Here is a 23251-nt window from a genome sequence, read left to right as displayed (position 1 = left end):
AGTCTGTGCAGCGATCTGGGTCTTCCACCATGGCAGTTGGAATAGCACTGTGCCGTTACCATTTCTCTCAGACACCGTGGAGGAGCCACACTGGGTGCTATTCTCCGCCACCTTCAATAAGCTTGAGTTCTTTAATTCACAGAGACCTGAAAGGTGGTGAATGGTTGTTAAAATATAGTGTTGCTCATCTTATTTTTTCTTAAAAAAAACGCATTCTGCTTTTCTTATTTCTTGGAAACAGATCACTTACAACAGTGGAAAGTTTCCTATATCCTTTCATTTGAAGAACTTGTTGGATAAAGTGGAACACCTTTAGTCTTATATAATTGCCCTTTATATTTTAAGCATAAAGCTTTATCATGATTTACATTTTGATGAAACAAAATAATGTAATGCATTCCTGAATCCAGCTACCAATAGTTAAAAACATAACAACTGAACACTTGAGTAGAGGGAAAGAACATATCACATACACACTGTGAAGAGTTATGGAGAAGACCCAAAGAGTTTTGAGAAATGAAAATAGGATATCTTTCGAAAATTAATGTAATTAGCAAAAATGATAACTTTCTGTCAAATATCATAAACCAAATTATATTTAACCCCAATACTACCTCATCGGTTTGTTTTTTGTTTTTTGCTGTTTTGTTTTTTTTAATTTAGGAATCCTGCTTAATTGGGAGATAGTGAAGATTTTGGAGTTGGCCTTTACACAACAAAAGTCAGATGGAAAGTGATCTCACGGGATGTTGGTACTACTTATGCTCTAAAAGGCCATGGGTGTTGGAATTTGAGAAATATGAGCCTCATTTGTAAACGATGCTAAGCAGAGAAAGAACAATGCCACTTCCATCTCCCCCCCACCCTCTCCCCTCATGAGAAATCCCTGAAGGCCAGGCCTTATCTTTTGATCTTTGTAACCTTAGTGCATTGGGGGATATGACCTTTAATAGAATCCAACATTCATTGAGCACCGATTAAATGTCAAATTCTTTTAAAGCAGGGTTTGGCAATCTTGGCCACATTGACATTTTGGGTCCAATAATTCCAGGTTGGGGGAGGGGGTTGTCCTGTACATTATAGCAGGTTTAGTAGCATCTCTGGCCTCTACCCACTAGATAATAATAGCAGCAGTTATAACATTCAACAAATATCTCCAGACATCCCCAAATATCTCCTGGAGGCGGGGCCAAAATTGCTCCTTAAAGGGTGCGAGGTAGAGAGTTTTTAAAAGGTAAAACATACACAACTGCTTAAAGCTTCCATCCCCCCAAAATCTATATTTACATCTGTATCTATAGCTGTAGGTATAGCTATGTGTCTGTATACACACATCATTACAGTATTCCTTCAGAGGAGGCATTTCGTTGCAATGCCTTTTTTTCGTAGGAATCATTATGACTGCAGTAAATTGCTCACTAAAATTCATCTGTCACCTGTGGTCCTGCTTAGATACAACTAAAGCCTATTGAAATTGATTTTTGTGTCAGCCACAGAGCAGGGATTCAAGCACATGAAAGCTTCCCTTTCATTACTAGTCTTTTCCCCCCGAATTACTTTAGATTTGGTGGGCCCTAATTATATTCTAGTGCTTTTCTTGCTGACATTTCTTTTGTTTTAATTAAAACTTCTGGGGGTTTGAGGACACTGTGGGAGAGGGTTTATTCATCAACAGCCCTAATAAAGAGTCAAATGAGTCCCTATGTGTGTTCCTGACGCCCCAAGAATGATAGCTGGGAACACTGTGGTCCTTTCCCTTTGTTTTTCTCACAGCACCGATGTGCTCCTTTCTCTACCCGCACAGCTTCAAGCTTCAAGACCTGCTCTCACTGCTGCCACAGACGTCCTGTTTATTAAGTGACCCAGGCAGCGCTGTGGGTGGACCGGCTTCCTATCGAAGCCATAAATTAGGTGAAATGAAATGCAGCACTGTCTTTTCATTATTATTATTTATTTCTGCCCCTGTGCCTACGATTCCTCCTGGTGCAAAGCCAGACCCGCCCACTCCGGACCACGTGGTTGTAAATCTCTGACCATAGGGGCCTGTGTCGGGCTGCAATTGACAAACCTATGGGAGGCCTGGATAGAAGACATAATATATCTTTTTAATCTGCAGCTGGGAGGTGGGATGGGATGAGCAAAGGGTCTGCCAGAGGTCGTGAGGGGAAGGCAGAGTTGCCTCATAAAATAGGACTTAGAGAGGGAGTTATTGATTCGAAATCTAGAAAAATGACCTGCCCTTCCCGAAGAACAGTTGTGTCTGCCCTGCCTCGAGTTAGTATTCTCACAGGAAAAGGGGAAGCCGAGATGGAGGGTTTCTATAGCAGGGCGGTGTCTGGACCTTGCTTTTCCCTTGTCATATCTTTCTCTCCCTGAGCATTTCCTCAGGTAAACTGTGAGGTTATGAAACACAGAATACTAATGTCTGCTCAAGCCTCCAGGGCTCACTCCTATGGTCCAGTGTTAGTTAACGCTTGAAAAAGAAAACAAAAACAAAGCCTTCTTGAGCAAAACACTCACATCAGGCCGTGTGGCTTCTTCCTCCAGTTGTGATTCCAGGAGACATTCTTATAGTTTCTTTTTTCTTAAGAAAAAAGCCTTCTGCCACTTTTAAGAAGGCATTTCCCGGAATTCTATCAGGCTCCTCCCAGGTTAAGCACGTAATGGATCCCTGGGGTCCCTGGGGTCTCTCTGATCGCTGGGATTGGAGGCTGTTTACAAGGTCCATGAGGCCTAGAAGCTTCATGTTTCCCAGCATGATTTAGCACCTGCTCTTTCCAAGATGCTGTCCTATGCAGTGTCAGAGAATTACCCAAACAAAGGTCCCTGCCTTTGAGGAATTTTTGGTTCTAGTGTGTGGAAGTCAGGTGCCTGCTGGACTGAAGGTCCAAACTAGGGAAACTCAGAGAAGAGATAAGTTGTTTCTAATACATCTCACATAGACTACTGTAAGCTATTAAGAGCACACACTGTTACACTTAATTTTTTTATGGGCTGCATCAAGAACTGTGCATCTTTGTATCTTAAAGGGATTCCTGACTTCTCTGCTGTGCTATACCTGTGTATTCTAAAACACTTGTGCCTGGAGTATGAAAATCTCAACCCACCCCCACCCACCCCCCCCGTAAAAAACAAAAACAACCATTGGGAAGCAGCATAGGGTTGTTTACTTTTACTTTTAAAAATGAAGATCTTTTCATTAAGGACATTGTAACGCCAAAAATAATGTAAGCCTGCTTAAATTGACTATCTCTGGCTTTCCGAAAAAATTCACATCAGGGTCTTTATTTTTATGTTTTGACTAAAGGTGGGTATAAACTTCATCCTGGACTGGTGTCCAGGAACCAAGGCTTTTAAACGCCGTCTAAATCCCCAGGTGCCCCCGGACTCAGGACAGGGAAGGCTGTTGTGCTGGGTGGGGAGGCAGGCACACTCGTATGCTATCCCTTTCCTTTGAACCCCCATATCTAGGGAGTGTAGTCCTCCTAGAAATTAATGTACAAAAGCCATAAACGATTGTGGTAATTCTGTGGAATAAATGAGAGGAGCGCTAGTAAGATCTTTAGTTTTGTGCTCATTTTTTTGGATTGAGAGAGGAGGTTACTGGGAAATGTGTTCTTGGCTTACGGCCACGGCCAAGAGACTAGTTCTGCTACTTTTTTGAGTTCTCGTCACCCCACAGTCTGTCTGCTTTGTCACTGCTGTCACTTCAGCTGTGCGTGCCTTTCCTGGGTACAGGCATCAGGCTCTCTGCCATGGAATCTGCATACATTAACGATTGTCTGCTAAAAATTGTGACTATTTAATTTTTTTTCCTGTAATCATCCATTTTCATTTACAACTGGAGCCAAACTGGCAGCCATGAAGACGGAGAATCCTCGTCTCTAACAAAGAAAGATGAGATGCAGTCTTTTCTTCCCCACCCTGTGGCTGCGAGCAAGCTTTAATTCTCAGCTGGGCCAGCCCTGAACGATCTTGAAAACAATCCATTTTCTGCTCTCAGAGGTGCCAAGCAGAGGAATTCACAGGGAATGGTGCTGAGATGGAGAACTGAAGCATGGGAATTGTCCTGTATGGGTACCTTGCTTTATCTTTGCCACGGCCTGGGTGCAGTGATGGCCAGGTCATAGATCTGCCTCCATGGAGAGGAAGATTTTTTAAGCTACTGATGAACGGCACATGCAGGCCAAGGAAAAATAGAGGCCTCATGTAACCCGGAATAGACACACTGCCAAATATATTCTGTGAATGTACGTGTTCCATGATCATAAGGATTTTTGGAGCCTTTCACAAAGTTGTTCTGGGTGCCTCTTTGGATCAAGATAAATTCTATCAAAGGAAGGTAGCATTCCTGAAGATGTCCAAATAGGTACCTTAACTATGCTTTAATCTTACCTGTGAGTGTGAAACCAGAGTTCACCTTCATTCTCATCATTATAGTTCAGAGGGGAAACTAAAAACAATTTCTAGTTTTCTCTCTGTGATCTATGGAGAGATGAATTAGCCTCTCTGTAGAGTTTAAAGGAACTTCATCCAGTTAATTCATCTTCCAACTTATTTTGGGTGAAATGATTGTAATTTCTGCTCACAACCCCACCCCATCTGCTGCTATACACTTTGCGGCTGGATAAAAATGTGGTCGGCTGAGGGGAAGGGGAGAAACAGATGTGCACATATGGATGGTATTGATCAATAACCCCAGTAAACCCTCAAATCTCACTCCCTCATTCAATCCATTATCTAGCACATACGCACAGAGTTCTTGCTGTGTCAAGCGCTGTAGGAAGCGTGCTGATTCATTCGCAAACCTTGGTGATTTGACCTCCTTTGGACTCTTCTCACCTTCTCTGTAACTTCCATGCTCGTCCAAGTCGCCATCATCTCTGAAATGAAGTACTAAGTAGCAGGAGTATAATTGTGACTCTTCATCATCTTTTCTGGTTTCCTTTATTCTCTGCCTAGCCCCCACAGTGATCTTTTCAAAATGAAAACTTGACGACTCTACCCCCTTGCTTCAAGCCCTTCAGTGACTGCCCATTGGTCTTAGGATAAAGACAGACCTCAAAGTGACCTGTGAGCCCCTGCGTGGACTCACTAAACATTTACTCTCTACTCCAGCCATACTGACCTGCATTCAGTTACTTGAGTGCTCTAATAACTATACCACAGGACCTTTGAACATGGTGTTCTTTTTATCTGGAATATGCTTCCCAATGCTTGACTTAGTTTATTCTATTCATCTTTTAGATCAGAGCTTTTCTTAAAGTTTTACCCCAGATCCAGTAAAAAAATATATTATTTTACATTGATAACCAAGAATACATGTATAGATAGATAGATAGATAGATAGATAGATAGATAGATAGATAGATAGAGTCTTTCATTGAGTTTCCTAGGAAACAGATTCTGAGGACAGAGATTTGCTTGTCAGAGTGTTTTGGGGAGTGCTCTCAGTATCGACACCTGTGAGAGAGTGAAGACAGATTTGGGCAGAGGACGGAGTTGAATGCAGTTACAAAGCACTAGGCAGTACCCCAAAAGGAGTTCTGGATCTGGGATGGCCTTCAGCGTTGTTCCACGTTGATGTAAGGGATGCAGGCTTTTGTATTCCTATATCTACCAATCGTTGAATGCTTGCTACCTCTAGGTAAGGTGCATTGCCTTAGACAGGGAGCAGGAGCTTGAGTCCAGCTGCCATCTTTGGCTAAGAGAAATTCCTGGAAAGAGACTCAGAGAACCTCAGTCTTGAAGGGGGGACAGAGGGGCCACACCACAGTGTACACTACAGTCGATCCCTTGTGAAGCTTAGATCCACTTGCTTTGTATAAGTTCTATAAATAACTCCTGTAGGATTTTGGCTGGTCTGCCTTTTCCTAGGCAAAGTGATAACCCCCCACCATTATATATTCTCTAATGGTTGCAACCGTTGCTCATCTGCCTCCTCCAAGGCACGTGATTCCTCATCTTTGCTGGTCTTTATGGCAGACTTGTTGGGTGACCCAGACCCTCATTCCTGAGAAGTCGGCGCTCAACATGACTTTCTCAGGCTTGACTGCGCTGTTATTCATTAACCTAAATAAATAAATAAATAAATAAATAAATAAATAAATAAATAAATAAATAATTGGGTGCCATATAAAAAGACTTATCTTCTACAGCCAGAGAGTAGAAAACGCTGAGAACCAGACCCAGGAATCAGTTATCAGGGTACAAGAAAAGCCCGACTGGGAAGCAATGAGACTCTGAAACTTGGCATGGAGACATCTACATTGATGCATTGAAAAGCTCAAAACTCCTGTCCCCGGGAGCACTCTGAGCCCACAGAGGTGATTTCTCCGTCTTGTTTGAAGACAGTGCACACAGCTCAGGATTTAACTTCATCTCCCTTTTGATGCTCACACATTGCCTTCAGTTGATGATGAATCACCCTTATCTTTTCTTTGTCTTTCTCCAGCACATTAGTGGCTCTCAGCAAAAGCCATCTGATTCCATTTTTTTTAAAACTAGTATTTCCTCTGGATCTCTCAAAAGTCTGCAATATTGGACTCACCAGTGTATTCCCCGGCACTGTATCCTACTCCATTTCCCCTCTAGTGAACATTTGACAGTGACACTGCCCCAGTGTGCCAGGGGCAATCAGTAAGCTGCCTGCCCCCAGGGATAAGGGGCTCATTGACAACCACTCTGACAGCCTGTTTCTTTAGGCCATTCCTGGCACCAACTTTTTTAGGTAGGGTTCCCCTGGAAACAGATCCTGAGATGGAGATTTATATGCAGGGATTTTACTGGGCAGTGTTCTTAGGATCTACACCTGTGAAGAAAGTAGGATTGTGCAGAGACAGTAGATTAACTGCAACACAGTGTCAGCAAAGACCTCAGCCATCCTGTGGGGTGGCCAGGAACTGAGATGACCCTCCAGAACTGTCCCACTTTACAATAAGAGGGCTGGGCCTTTATACTCCTGTCATTGAAGTCTTCTGTCTTCAGGAGGGAGCATGACCTTGGGCAGTGCTCTTTTGGCTGAGGGCAGTTACCAGAAAGGGCCTTGGGTGACAGCTGCCAGGTACTTCAGTCTTCAAGGGAGAATCTGGGTGGTGTACTACAGCTCAGTGATGGATGGATGGATGGATGGATGGATGGATGGATGGATGGATAGATGGATGGATGGATAAATAGGTAGATAGATGTAACTGTAACATTTGATTCATGAAATAACAGCTGCCTTGCTACATGTTCTACATTGTGATTATTTTTTGCTATTTGAGTTGATTTATTTTTGTGGTTCTTGTGATGTACATTTTGAAAATCACTGTGGGGTTATTATCAGACGCTCTGGAAACACAAAGGTAGGGCCCTCACTTGCAATTAGGAAATTGCAGGTCTTCTTCTGAGATCTAATCTAAGCTAAGCTTGAAGAGCCAAAAACATGCTACCTACGTGTGAGCCCTTGGATGGGGCTGGGGAGGGGGCGGAGATGGTGGGTGGAGTGTCTGCATTTTCCACAGTCCTGGTTTGCTTATGTGCTCTGCCGGAAACAAATGTATTTTGGTGACCTAGAAATGAAAGTACTCTTTCTTCCAGGCTAGCCTCAGGCTAGCAGCTCTAAAGCCTTCGTGCTGTTCCTTAGCAAATAAAGAACAGCCATCACAGGGTACAGACTTACATGGCTATTTCAGACCAAACAATTGATTTTCTCTTGCATTTATTTTTAGGGAGGAGGTAAAGGGGTAGAGTACTATAATCCTTGGGTGATCTAAATTTTACCTTGAAGTTGAGTTATTCTGTATGGAACAAGAATCAGTATAGTTCTTTACCTCAAACATGAGGTAGAGGAAAGGAAGTATTGGGGCACAGTGGGTTTGTGTGTCAGCAAACCAGGCTGGACCACGCCCATCAGCCCTTGAGTGACCCTACAGCCTCTGCTTTCCTTAGTTTGATGCCCTTTCTTCCTCCTTTCTTGTTGATGGGCTTTTTATTCTTGAGGATATGATTGACATTACTTAGGCTTTGGGTCCTACTGAAATTCCAGTTTTGTTTTTCTAGATTTAGTCTGTTATTTTTGTTATTGTTATTTCAGTGGAAGAAAATCTTCATTTTTTTAAATTAAGAAATGACTCAGCAACTGCAATATGACAGCATTTTTGTTTCCTAGTTTTTGTGGAGAAACATTTTTTAACTATTTTGTATGCCTTTAAAGTCACCCTCCACCCCAGAATTTAATTTTTAGTCCTTGGTTGAGTATGTATTTTAGATCCAAACTGAGATGGAGTCTTAGGTTTACATTTATTATTTCTCTCATAAGTGGAAATAACTTAAAATTAAGAGCAATATTACATTTTCACTTCAAAATTCTCCCATTACAATATCCTTCCTTGTTGGCTTGTTTATGTGAGAGAGAGATGAATGGTTCGATGTTTAACTCAAGTTAAGTAAAATATGAAAAGAAAGTTTGTTTAAAAATTGTTTGGACATTTTAGTGATAAGAATTTCTAATCCAGGAACCGGATGACAGACGTGGAACAGAGGAGAGAGTGTCCTGGGTTTAGGTCCTTATTAGTGGTGAGATTTGTCGTCATCTCTCACAGGAGGGTATTGGACAAAGTGGCTGAAGGGCTCTTCCTACTCAGTTTATCTGTGATTTTATGAAGTTGCTTCTTTAAACACTGCGTTCACAGTGACTGTGCCTCAGGCTTCTACTGATCTTTAGGTCAGCTGACTCCTGGCCATTCCTTCCAAGTCGGCCTCAGTCAGGATCCTAATTGGGTTTGACATTCTCCGGTGATGTAAAAAGTATCCAGTGAGTTAAACATCAAGCTGAGGAGCCCCCTTTGGGGCCCTACCCCATCAAAGGTTGACAGCTCAGCAGCCTTCCTATTCCAGAGCACTCGGGTGCATTTTTCTGCGACTGAGCTCAGGCTGCTAATTGTTCCATCTCCAAGATCTCATTTAGGCCCCAACTGCCACCCCCGAGGTGTCTTATGCAGTCACCTGTCAGACCCATTGAGAATCGCTGCTTCAGATTGGAAGTGAAACTTGAAATGGAGGAGAAGTACGTTATTTTCTTGTCCAGGGTTACCTTCCATGGCATTAAAGCAGTTCTTAACACAAAAACAACCATGTACCCTACATTCAAAACATAGCAGATACTTAATTTCTTTATTTCATACCAAGAACTGCCCACTGCCTTGTGTTTGAAGTATAAAGTGCATTGCTTGTCTCCTGTCTGTTCCCTGGCCTTGGGCCAGGACCACAGACTCATCTGCTCAGCTGTCAAGGTCCTGATAAAGAACTAGGTGTTGACGTGTCCTTGAAACAAATTACTCAGAGAAGATACCCGGTTTCTTAAGGAGTTAAAAATCAAGTACAACATTTCTGAAACTGAGTTGGCAGCGGTCCTCAGGGACTCCCACAAGGGAAGAGAGACAGTTGGGAGGCAGAGCTGACCAAGCCCCTATTTGAACCAGGAGGATTCCATTTAAGAGTTTTTTTGGGGAAGGTTCTGCTGCAAATGAAGCCAGAGAAGAAGGAAGGGAGAGAGAGAGAGAAAAACAGGGGGTGGGGTGAACCACTGGTCCTTTGGGCGCAATGAAATAATGGAAACATGGACATAAGTGCACAGAGGTGAAAAGTGATTGACGGTGAGGTTTCAGAGAAGGTGATACTTGAGTTGAATCTAGAAAGAGTAAGTTTGCTGGGGAATCAGGAGGTGAAGGGCATCTAAGGCCAAGAAAACACACCATCAGAAAGGCAAGAAACAATATAGTATATTTAGAAAACACAAAGAGTTTAGTCTTAAGGACCACAGAGTAAGGGCCGGTGGGAGCCAACCCAGGTGGTATGACGGAAAGGGCGACAGGTCTTAGAGGGCCCTGCAAGCCATGTGCAGGCACTGCCTTTTATCAGGCTGTGTGGCCTCATTAAATGAACTTAAAGATGAATGGCGTAGGATATCAACCAGACTCTCTGTGTTTATCCACAGTTCCCCTTCCCTCCTTCAGTGCTTTAGTAGAGAAACAGCCATTGTTTAGGGTATGATTTATGGCCCTAATTGTAATGACTTTATATTCCCAAAGAGAAGCTCTTGATTGCTTTGCTACGACCATCATTATCGCATCACACACTCTTACTGGAACCTGGACAAGCCTGAGGTCATTCAATGTTTATCAACAGAGGGCGCTGTTGCAACTTCTCCCTGTGTGAGATACCCTGTGTGAAGTTAGTATTCCTGGCCCCTGGACATTGAATGGCAGTACCACTTCTCTCCCCACTCAGTCATTGTGAAAACTTAAGTTTCCAAATGCTCCATAGGATGGAAAGAGGTGGTGGTAGCAGTACCTACTCACCTAACCCCCAACCACTGAGCCCTGTCTCCTCACATTTTGCTGACGGGAAAACTGGGCCCGGATGGATTATATGACTTGTTGCAGATGGCCCTGCTGATACTTGAGTTGAATCTAGAAAGAGTGAGTAAGTTTGCTGGGTAGTCAGGAGGTGAGGGGCATCCCAGGCCAAGAAAATACACCATCAGAAAGGCAAGAAACAACATTACATTTAGAAAACACAAACAGTTTAATCTCACGGACCACAGAGTAAGAGCAGGTGGGAGCCAATTCAGGTCGTATGATACAAAGGGGGTCAGGTCTTAGACAAGACCAGAACCTGGACAACAGCCAGGCCCCTGGATTTTGGGCCAGGGCTCTTCATACAGTAACACTCCAGCCCCCTCCCTCAATTTCTTGAAAGTTGAAATAAGTATGGGGGCTGTGCCTGTGACCATATTGGATTACCAATTTAAAGTCTCTTTGCTTGTGCCCTTTCCAGAGTGGGGAGGAAACAGAGGGTGCAGAATGGGGGTCGAAAGGTGAAGGAAGCACTATCACAATCAGAGTGAATAGATGCAAAAAGCTTGAGATACATGAGAAGGAAAAGGGCAGTCAGAACTAATCCTATCACCTCTTCCCACTACAAGTATACACACTTCCATTACCTGTTGTTGTTCACTCATAAACAAGCCATAGCATCTATGGTATAGGCAGGCACCCAGTATTCCAGACACTGGAAATACAGTGATGAGATGATCTTTGCCTTCATGAATCTATAACCTAGAAAGGAAGACAACATATAAAATGAATCACGAGACAGGAGCGTAAATAATTATTACCAGCATCTGTTGACAGTTGATCTGTGCCAGACGTGGTCAAGCACTTTATATGCATTGTTTCATTTGATCCCCTCTGCAATACTACTATGAGTTAGGTACTATTATTCTTTCCATTTTTCAGATGAGGAAACTGATACCTAGAAGGTAAAGGGACTTGCCTAAGGTCATGCAGCTGGAATTCGAATCCAGCTGGTTTGGGAAGCAATATTACACTGCCTGACAGCAGTAGTAGGTAAAATGTGTTTTCAAAGCCATATACAAAATGCATTTAGAAGTAATGGTTATTGACCATCTTGGCTGCTGTCTGAGAGTTAGATGAAGAATTTAAGTTTCTCAAGGAGCAAGCAAAGTGAAAGTGGCTCTTCTGGGATTGCCCCCTCACGACCCCTAGTCTCTTCAGATTCTGTGTGGTTTATGCTTCACTGTGGTTCCAGAGACTGAAGATGCCCACTGTGGTCTCTGTTTATGCTCAACACTGTCACTTTGATCATGAGTTTGGATGGCTTGCTATCTGTTTTATTTTAAGCCCCCTTTTAAGGTAAAGATGAATTAACAGTCCCAAATGAATAATAGCAGAATCATATCCAGTTGAGACTGTTACAGTACATGCTATTTTAATCATCAAGGAAAAGAAAGTTCCTTTGCGTAGTGAGTATTTTCTGACAGAGAAGATACTATGTCTCCTCCAACCAGCTCTAGCTCCCCTTCTATATAAATCCACCTTGGAGAGGACATAAAACCAAATTATTCAACATTATCTTATTTTATTTAACTTGACAACCACTGTGAAAACAATCCTAAAAGACAGAGTGATGGAGATGTTTTACAAAAGAAACATTAAATAGAAACTGATCTTCAAAGCAGTTAAGGTGTGTGTGTGTGTGTGTGTGTGTGTGTGTGTGTATCTGTCTGTCTGTCGTCCCCATTGATAGTCTGTAACATTAATCTAGGTAATATTGTTCTTCACAGTTGGAACTGAATGCAAATATTGCTTATCAGAACTAATGTCTTTTTTATTTTATTTTTTTCTACACAGGGTCGACATGTCAAAACGGGCCAGCTTGCAGCCATTAAGGTTATGGATGTCACAGGGGTAATGTATCTTTATCTTGATGTCTCAATAGCTATATATTTATAATGGACAAGTTAGTGATAGAAAAAAATTGTTTTTCAGAAATAGAATCTTTTTAAGCATCTAAGATCTTTCCTGATTTGTGCTTAACGTAAAGAAGTAAGAGTATTCAACAATTCAACAGCTGACCGAGAAGACCATGGGTAAATCACTCTAATTAAATTAGTTACCTACACACTGCCTTATGTAGTTAGAGTGAAGAATAAATAATGTGTGCCACTAATTTCCATAAACACAATAAAGGATATTTGCATGTGAAGACAGAACAAGGATTTGAAGGTATTAAAAGAGTAATACTGAGATTACGCAGAAAAGATGGGTTTTAACATTTTCCCCAAAGGTCTACCTCATAATGGAATGGACAAGAGTCTGGATAGCTCTAAAGTCCTAGTAGATATTTACCATGACTATTTTCCTCCTCACAATATTATTGACCAAATAATCACAATAACTACAAATTCTTAATATTACTTAGAGCAACACTGCAACAAAATTTCTGCCTGGATGATCAAAAGCAATCTAAGGAATAGACTTTATTTGAAACACAATCTTATGCTTTCAATCCTTTTTGCTAGGTCTATTTAAAATATGTTAATGCCTTTTCAAGAATACAGGCAAAAATCAGACTTGAAAGGACTCAGTGGACATCAAAAGCATGTTAATAATTTTCTGTAGTCCTGGGGATTTTTCTAAGATGTCTGTCTGCTGTACATAAAAGCTAAAAGACCAAAGTCTTCCATTTGGCTGAGACATGGATTATTTATGTAAATAGACAGAGAATGAATTAGTCACACAAGGGTATCAAGAACCAGTACACAAACAAAAAAGGCCCATGGTATGCCTGTATATCAGACTTCAGTTTATACCTTTTTGGCCGTTTGTTACATTCGATAAGTATATATTGTATGTTATCTACCATAATATAACTTTCACTAATTTTCATTTATACCACATATGGTACTGATTTCTTTTCCTTATTTATTATTGACCTGAATTCTTCTTTAAATTGCACAATTTTTTAACCAGTAAAAAATTTTGTTCCTATATTTTGTTAGCACTGAGATAAAGTAGTACTTCCTTTTGTTTGTCCCAGGTACATTATTCAAATTAGGTTGCACACCAGTTCATGTATTTAATCCCAATTCGTTGATAAATTCACCTGGCCTTTACTAAATAAGAAATTGTATGTAGAGCATATCAATTAAGTTTAGATTTTGCCACTTGAAACAGGAAACGCAGGACGACAGAGGTTTACTTATGATGGACGTGTCTTGCTCTCCCACGTTAAAGGAGTGTAGAGTTAAAAGCACGGGAATGTACGGCAGCAGTGCAATGGAGTGGAAAGGTGCTTTTCTGCTCCCTCGTTCTAATGCATGACTTCCACACTTAGGGTCACTTCCATGGTTCAAGATGGTTGTCAGCTTTCCATTGATCACATTCTTTGGCAAACATAAAGGGGGGCAGGGAGAGGAGAATGATAGCTGAAGGGTACAGAAGAGAACCCCTTCCAGTGAAATCTTTTCTACTTACATACAACAATTCTACTTACTTCTGCTAACTGCAGGGAAGCTGGGAAATGTAGTCTTTCATTCTACCAATGTGTGCAGTTAAAAATTTGGGCCCTGTTAACCAGGAATTAAGAACGAATGAGTCCTGGTATGGTCAATTAGCAGGGTCTGACACAAAAGTCAAAATCAAATACTATCAGTCTCTACGTGGAAACCCATTATAAATGTGTAAACCTTTTACAAAACTCCCACCACAAAGCAAATTAAAATTTATTTTGTAATTCTGCCAAAGTCCTATTACGGTATTTTCCTTGGACCGAATAGGATCTCCACGTAATGGGATGCACTTGGCAATTTAATAGCTGCTGGTTGTGGATGGAGTCCAAGACATTCATGCTGTAAAGTTACGTTGTGTAGGTCTGCAGAACTACATGTGTTCCACTGACACCATTAATCTCAGAGCACAAGTGTGCGTAAAGTTGTATGTTAATACACAAAGTATGACTTGAGAGCCCTGGACATTACTTTTCTAGTATCTGCCTCTATTTGGGAGATTTTAATTTGTTGGTGAACCACTTACTATCACTAGACCACCTTGCTTGGAATAAAAAAAGTTACACAGCTGTGTATCCCAGAATATGTATTTTCAGCTTAAGGAGTGTCAGTTAGCCTTTCTGAATTGGGTTTCACAAGACAACTATGCCCTGCAAGAAAATGATTTGAGAGACTATTTCTTCAATCTTTGCAAGGATGGTACAGAGTTAACACCATTTTCAATGCATACAATGGATGCTTTATAGTATTTCGGCTTAATTCTCTTGGGGAACCCCTGTTGAAAGGGCTGGATAGTTTCCCTGATTTAGGCACATCATTGGCCATTATGTAACCACTGACCCTTAACAAAGACAAACATGGATCCACATCAGGAAATGGCTTTCTTATTCCCATGGTATCTGATACAACATCAAGTGACTTTTGTATCACCCCCTTATGCATCACAGTCAACATAAGATTTTCTTTGTGAAACTCATGTGGTGCCCTCAGAAAACAATCTATTTTGTCTTGCTATGTTGTCTTTTGTGTATTATGGAATATTGCAAAAGCTTCTTACCAATTATTATAATTGTGCTCATTATAGCTGCTCTGTTAAAAACTGAGATGAATTCTCAAAGGTCGTCTTTGTTAATTGTTTGCAGTGATCTACTGCAAAGTTACTACAGTTTATTGTCATGAAACTGATAAAGCCATAAGCTTGAAACAAAATTTTAAATTATTATTTTTATTTTATACTTCTTCATATATATACATATATACATACAAAAATTATATATATATATATAAAAGGCACAGAGAGAACTGGATATAATGCTTATGTTTTATGTCCCTCCAGTTTTAGATCTGACGCACTTCCAAACTTGCTAATATTTGCTTTGGAATTAGTGCTTAAACTCAGACTAAGTCTTTGAAGTTCTTTTAGTTCCTGAAATAATTATGGGAATTTCTGCATTTTGTCACTTTCTGGGGATTCCCTCTCATCTGGATTTGTGTCCTCTAGATTTGCGAGCAGCATCAGTACAAAATTGGAGCCTCTAGGGCAGTGTCACTCAATGTGAACTAGCAGCATCATTGACGATCAGCACTCCTGGGATGTTCCTTAGAAATGCAGATTCCTGGGCCTGAATTTCTGGGTGGAGCCTGAGAACCTGCCTTTTCTACAAGCTTCTCAAGGAGCTTCACATTCACCGAAGTCAGAGGAGCGCTTTTCTGGAGTCTTGTATTTATTGCTTTCTGGCCACCAAGTGTAAAGAGACTATGATTCTTAGATGCACTCCCATCTTCATTTAGACAAAAATTCCTGGTGTAAACTAGTTCCTTTACAATGACACCTTGAAGCCCAAATAGGACTTAACAAGGTAATAAATTAATATCATAAGCTTTCACCTTTACAATGACTGGTTGTGATTGCATTACTCAGGACACTGGATTATAGAACCAAAGCTCCACTGAAACTAAATGAAGCTGAAAACAGAATATATTGGCTTGTGTATATTCAAACAAACAAACTCAGAATCCAGGAAGTCACCTGATGTGATTAGGAATTTTGTCTCTTTCCATCTAGGGCTCTGTTACTCCCCCCCCAGCAGCTTCAGGCTCATGATCTAGTTACTTCATTACCCTTAGTCGTAGCAAAAGTACCAGCCTGAATATAAGTGGCTGGGGTCATGTCACCATCCCTGAACCAATCCCCGTTTCTCTTCAGCCACATCTGGGTTGGGTGCCTAAATCTGGAACCCACCACAGGAACTGAGAGATGGGAAGGATGATGCCTCAAAGAAAAAACCTGAGACCTATTAGAGAAAATGGTGGGAAGGATTCTGGGTAGGCAAAATCAGGAGAATTGTATTACTGTGACATCATATAATAACATTATAGTGGACGTGTTTAAAAATAATTTGGTTCTTAAGTAAAGCACCTGTCTACGTAGTTACATTTTTTATATTTCAACCAAAAATACTAATAATGATAGCTAACATTGATGGAGGGGTTATTATGTGCCAAAACTCTTTTTAAATGTTTTCTATGTATTGATTCATTTAATTCCCTTTTTCATTTACAACATGTAAAACAGATTCCATTATTAGTCCCATGATAGAGAAGAGAAAACCAGGCAAATTAAGTATCTCTCTCAGTGAATGTAACATGTAAATGGCAGAGTGAATCTTTCAGCCGGAGCATTTTAACTCTGTCTTTTAAGTCCATCCTCTTAATGACATTGCTATAGGTCTTCAATTAATACAGAAGGGTATTTAGTGTTTAATTTAGTGTGATGTTTTTCATTAATTTATTCAATCAACATTTACTAGACACCTACTTTATGACAAGCATTGGAAATTGAAAAGGTGGTCCTTTGAAAAGGGTGCTCACAATAACACAACCTTGCCCTAAATACAAGTATGTATAAGTATGTATTAAGTATGCATGAGTATGTATAAGTAAAGCGAATCCATTTTATAGTAAAGTTATTCATAAACAAAGTTGAATGTGTCAGTGAGGGGTAGTAATTAAGCCTAAGAGGACAACCAACTAGGACATTCCTGGCCAAGGAAACAGCCGGTGCCAAGGCATGGAGGCTGAGAGAACATGGAGCATGTTCTGGAAACCATTACACAGATTAGTTGTAAGATCAAAAAGTGCTGAGGAGAGAGTAATACAACGTGAATCTGAAAAAGTTAAGGCCAAGTTATGAAGGAATTGAATGCTGTGGCAAGGACTTGACCAAGTTTGCAGGCATTTTATTTTCCAAATAGAACACTTTGATCAAATAGTTTTAGGCAAAAATTCATTATGTAGAAGAGATGTAAGGGGAGTTTTTTGTTGTTGTTATTTTTGTTTTTACAAGGGGTAGGAGGCTGTAAGTCCTAGCCCCTCTCCCCAAATCACTGCTAGAACCAGTGTGGGGCCAGAAGGTGAATAGCAAAGTAACGTCATGGAAGTTGCCTACTAGAAGGATCTATGTTAAGCTCTGCTTCACTGAGTTTCTATTTCTGTCTAATACATTCCTGTAGGGGAAGCTTATGACCGGTCTGCCTCTCTCTTTGAAGAGTAAGAAAGTAGCCTTCGCCCAGTAGCCTCTGGTAGAGTGCCTTGCCCATAACGAACTTAGTAAATGTTTGCTAAAACTGGACAAAAAGAAAAAAAAATCCATCATCGGTTGTTTGGAAGAGTCAGGGGAACACCTTGCTCTAAGCACGTTTGGTTCCTCACTCCCAAAAGGAGGCAGTTCCGTGGAGTGAATTGTTGCACAGCACATAGTATTATTCATAATAGTAATAACACAACAGTCATGATCAAAATAAAAATGGATAACACTGATTGTTATGTACAAAGCACTGTTCTAAGTACTTAATACAACATATCTTAACTCATTTAATCCTCAAAACAACTTCCATTAGGGGAGCACTGCTATTATATCCATTGTAAAAATGAGCAATAGAAAGCACAAAGAGCCTAAGTAACTTGTCCAAGCCGCAGGGACAGTCAATAACAGAGTTGAAATTCAAATTCAACCAGTCAGGCTGTGCCCACCTTCCCCACAGCCCTGTCATAACAATGAGAAATGGGGGAGTATCACTGGAGCATGGCCTTTACATTCAGATAACTGCCCATGGGAATTGAAGCTATAAGCCACCTCATTTATAGTAGACATTACCCAAATGAGTGACAACACTACTAGGGTTAAAACCTATTGCTTCTGGGTTTCTTGAGCATAGGTCTGTTTTAAAAAAATCATGGCTTTCTTGGGAGTCGTACATTAGTGCAGGCTTGAGTATGTATAAGTAACGTGAAAGATGCACGTCAGACTTGTGTTGTCTACTTCTCTAAGGGACACCACTTCCTTGTAAGAGAGGGCCGGTCGCCTAATGGTAAAGAAGAGCAGTGCAAATTGTCACTCTCATCTGGATGTATCCTAGTTTTGACACTTCATGGCTCTCTTATCTTGAGCATGTTGCTTAATCTTCCCTCTTCCACATGTGTCAACGTGGATCATATCACTTCCCTCATAAAGTTGGTGTGACAAATACAATTATTTGTAAAGCATTGGAAAACAATATGTAGAACACAATGGTCAGTGCATATTGTTATTATTAGGGTGTTTCTTGCAGACATTTTTCATTTATCTCCCCATAGCACCAGTGACTTCCATAGGAGACAACGTGCCATCTGGCCTCCAGCTGCAGGGCCTTGGCCATCACTGCTTCTCTGCCAGGAAAAGGGTTCCCTCCTCAGTCACACCGCATCACACCTTTTCTTTCTTCCCAAGTGGATAACTCCCACAAGGCCTTTAGAATTCAGCTCAAACTTAGATTTCTCAGGGCTGTCTCCCCAGATACCCCCAATTAGATCAGCTCCCATCCCTCCCATGTTCGTAATTTTGCACGCATCTGTGTCATTTCTTGATTTCCATCTGTGTCCCCCAATGGACTATAGTAAGTTACATTGTGACACAGCTTCAATCTGTTATGCCCATGTTCTATTACATTATTCAGAGTTTAGTGCCTTGTGCCTGGGACATTGTAGGCATTTAAATGTTTGTTGATTGAATTTATTTAGCTTAGGGTTAACATACACAACCAATCCAGGAGCTGCCTACAGAATGTTGTCGCAAAATCCCGAGTTCTATCAGTGCTGCAATGAAGACACGTGGGCTTAGGCAATTCATTGACCCCTGCTGGGTCTATTTCCTTAGCTCTGTAAAAATATAGTTTGCAGGTGCATGACCCTACCTTGAGATAATTTTAGGGGATCCACACGTGTTTAGTTCTCATTTATAATACATTTTAGCACTTATTATACTATTGTTTAAAAAAACAAGCTTTAAACTGTATGTCATATACCAGCTTTGAAGGCACTGATAAAGGGCAGCCTCTCAATTTGTACTGCTAGGTTATTCCATCCATGTGCAGAATGTCACTCAATATGAAGATTCCACTGAAATTTCAAAGCATGCTCTTTAACAGTAATTGTTGCTGTTTGCAATTACCTATCTTAGGAAATGTAGATTTTCTCCATCCTTCAAAACAAAACAAAGCCAGAAATTAACAAGATATTGAAGCTGTTATGTGACTTTAAATCTCTTTCAAAAATTCTAATTTTATATTCTCTAAGATAGCCTCTTTGTTGTCATTAATTAACCTCTTATAATTAGATATTTCATATTCAAACTTATAAGTGTTTATTGATTTTAAAAACCTAGTTTATGTTGATGGTCTTTATTGGCATCCTGAATACAATTTCTAGTGGAGAAAGGGATTTTACTATTACAAATTATTTTAAAATTTTTTTTTAATCACATCCTAGAAAATGTTAACAATCCCTTTAAATTCTAATAGTCTATGATTTGTGAACAATAAGTTGTCTTCAACCTTTTGTCACATTCAGTCAATAAGGTGAGAATGATAGATAAGGTAACACAAATGCCTGCCTGATGCCAACAACTGCTATGGAAATCAGGACAGGTGAGCAGAAGTGCTTGTAGCCAGTATCCCAGATGGAGGCAGTTTATGAGTCTGTATACCTCCTACTTCCTTCTGGAGTTCAAACTGACCAGTCCCTTGTGTTATTGTAAAAATTACATAATTTTATTCCTGTTCCATGGATTGAGAACTAAATGTTGGGCAAATTTGTTATAAAGTACACCAATATTAAATGTCTTACTAATTCCGTTTTTAAATCCTAGCATATTGTAGGCACTTATAATGCCCTGTGTAATAAATATGCATCTTAAAATCCCTCCGTTATGCCCTGAAATCATTCATAAGCGAATATTATTATGTGCTAACAAACTCCTTTAATTGGAGGACCAAAGGCAGGTTTCTCTTCACCCCTGGATTATGATGCTCCTACACGCTTCCTTCCTGATTAGCAGCTTTGGCCTCATCACCATGGGTCGTTAATCACCCTTCTTCTTCTGCCTGGGAGTTTTCAGTATAGAATTCAGAGCACTGTCTTTGGACTCAGATAGATGAATCTGGCTCTGAATTTTAGCTCTAACATTTAAAATACGAATGAACTCTCTGAAACTTGTTTTCCTCCTTTGTAAAATGAGATCATTAAAAGCATCTACTTCATAGAGCTGTTTTGAGTATTAATTAAGAGAATACATACACAGCCTCTGGTCTATAGTGAACATTAATTACATAAGGTCGGTTTTGGCTATATATTATGACCATGGTCATTATTATCATATTGTCATCAGCGGTAGACAGTGGCTTAAAAGCGTTGCCATCCATTTCTTTGAGTTTAAAAATCATCATCTCTTTACATGGTTTGTCATACTCCAGGATGCCAATCCTGGTTTCTCACATGCATGTGTCCCGTGCAAGCAGTGAGAGAGGACTACTCTCGTGCACGTGTACTTTTCAAGCCTCTGCTGCATCAGTTTGTAAATGTCCCATTGGGTAAGGCAAGTCACATGGCCAAACCCATAGACACGGACAGGAAATGGACTCCACCTCTTCATGAGGGAGGCTGCTAAATATTATGTTCTTCTTTTTTTTTTGTCAGTTTACCACAAATAGATTTCTATGATCTTGAGGAAAAAAAATAATCTTTACATTGGTAACAAACACATGCTTAAATAAACATGTAATCACTTCTAAACCCTGACAGGTAACTTAGGTATTCTTATTCCCATTTACAGGTGAAAATAATTGACATTCGAAGAGTTTAAATGTCTGAGATTATGTAATGAATTGGACTAGATTTTCAAGGCTTCTACTTGAAGTGACGGTTCTTCCCACAGCACTGGACTTGGCTTATTAAAATACTCCCTTTTAAATTTGTGACAATTTGGTGGCATTACTTTGTTTTTCATTATGACCCAATAGTCATTAGTTTCCCAGCAAGCTTGATCTTTGTGCTTAATTCTTAAGACATAAGAATAATCTATTTACAAAATAGAGGCTACCCTTCTCTTATAACTTTGTAACCTAATTCTAGCCTCAGTTGTTGTCTTTGTCTTTTTGAAAGTATCATAACCCATCTCTTTGAATGAGTCATGTTGTAAGAGGGGGGATTGCTTGTTGAATGGTTAAATGAGTTCTTGTAGTCATAGTAAGTGCCTCCCTTTTAATTTCATTGAATAACTTACTGCCAATCCTTGACCTAGACTGGAAATCTAGATAAATAGTAGCCCTGAAGGCCTGATGAATTGCATGCTTGCTTACAAGGTCATGTAAGATCAAGATCGAGGTTCTGTAGTCGAGCTGCACAACCATGACCCACAGTGGTTCTATAATTGCGTCTGGCAGCAGTGCAATTTAAACCTAAAATTCAAGTTCCTTACATCCCTGCTCTCCTACCCTTGTTATTTGTTTATATTTTTGCTTGAGAAGATTAATAATAATGTTTTTTTATTACACTTTATAACTTTCACATACTTCATTTAATATCCCAAAAGACTGGGATGTATAATACTACTATTACAAAATCTGTATCTCATCCTAGTGAGAAAACTTAGGTAGGTTAATTTCCTGAGATCACACAGGCAGAAATGAGTGGAGCCCAAACTAAATGTGCCCCCTCCCTGCCCATTCTCATTTTTCTGCCTCAAGACATATGCTTTCTTCATTGTCATATCAAATCAGTTTACCTCTACGAAGTAATGGAGAATGTGCTGACTTCAATCTGACCTCCAGTACTATTTGTTTTGGGCTGAATTATATACTGAAGCACACTGTTATTTAACTGTTTCATAAGTTCCAATTATTTTTATTTTTTTTTTAAGTTCCTATTTTCTTAATGATGTGGTAAGCTTTCTTCAGGCTCCCCTCCCCCCATTCTCCCACACTGTTTACCATCTTGTTGAGAACCTAGGAGGCAGGCAGCACATACTTTTAGAACCAGGCTGACTCCTCACTAAGAATGACTGAAGCTGAGACAGTCAGGCTGCAGATGGAAAGTGACTGGTGTTTTACTGCCTCATGTAGTTGCCTCTTCAATCAAAGCAGCTGTCACTGGCAGGCTGCACACAGAAACTCTCAGGTTTGTTTTCTCCCCGTCTACTTAGGCTTCCCTAAAGTACATCGCTCACACCCTTCCTTTCTCCACAATTATTTGGCCCTACATGGTGAGTTTAAAAGAGCGCCTATGCACCATAGTAAGACATTTGAGACACGTTGCAGGGACCCTTCAACAAGCTGAAGGTCTGTGAAGGTCAGTCTCTCCTGAGGCCTTCGGTAAAGGTGTAGGTGGTTTTCAGAGCTGCAGGGAAGAATCAGTTGGCCAGCAGTATGCCATCCCCTCCCTCAGCCACCATCCCAGCCCTTCATTTCTCTGTTCTCCTCCACTGTTAAGGCACGTGCTTCACCTTAGCTCAGCGTCCCAATTATGCTTGCTATTTTGAGATTACTTAGTGTTCAACTTAGTTGACCCATGTGATGTGTAACATGCTCAGTTGTCTTAGGTTTGCATATCTCCATTTTTTTTTTTAAATTAAACTTACTTTTGTGTGGTTAGGAAATGTCAGCATTTTATCACTCTCACCCTGTTCTTACCAGTTCCTTTCAAGCATCACTAATGCTCCTGTAATCGGTTGGGCCCTGTGTAAGTGTTTATTCTTTTATTCACATATATTCACAGGTACTTTGCTTGGTGCTGGGGATGTTACTGGGAGCAAAAGCAAACGCGATTCTCTGCTTATAGTTGTTATGGACTGATAGGAAAGAGAGACTTAAATGATTAGACAGATCCACGTGGATTGCAACTCTGGTAGACGCTACAAAGGAAGGGACTCATGATGATCCAAGGGATAGAACCACGCCAAGCAAATCAGAGCTTTGCTGGGAAAGAGACGCTGGAAGTGAGGTCTGTTCATTCGTGGACAAGAGAGCCAAGTAAAAAGGCAATTATGACACAGAAGGACCCATACCTCCAAGCAATACCATCAGA

General features: G+C 40.5%; 1 protein-coding gene across 8 annotated transcripts in view; it reads left to right on the top strand.

Moving 5' to 3' along the window:
- Positions 1-23251, top strand: part of TNIK (TRAF2 and NCK interacting kinase) — a 363557-nt gene that overhangs the window by 201153 nt on the left and 139153 nt on the right. For all 8 annotated transcript variants that reach the window (XM_019735248.2, XM_019735239.2, XM_074327892.1 and 5 more), the window contains exon 3: positions 12198-12254. In XM_019735248.2, the coding sequence (XP_019590807.2) occupies positions 12198-12254 (57 nt within the window). The remainder of the gene's footprint in view (positions 1-12197; positions 12255-23251) is intronic.

This window comes from Rhinolophus sinicus, linkage group LG01 (genome assembly GCF_036562045.2).
Source record: "Rhinolophus sinicus isolate RSC01 linkage group LG01, ASM3656204v1, whole genome shotgun sequence".
In the NCBI taxonomy this organism is placed as follows: domain Eukaryota; kingdom Metazoa; phylum Chordata; class Mammalia; order Chiroptera; family Rhinolophidae; genus Rhinolophus; species Rhinolophus sinicus.
Note: the sequence above shows the minus strand (reverse complement) of the source record. Positions and strands in the feature narration are given on the sequence as shown.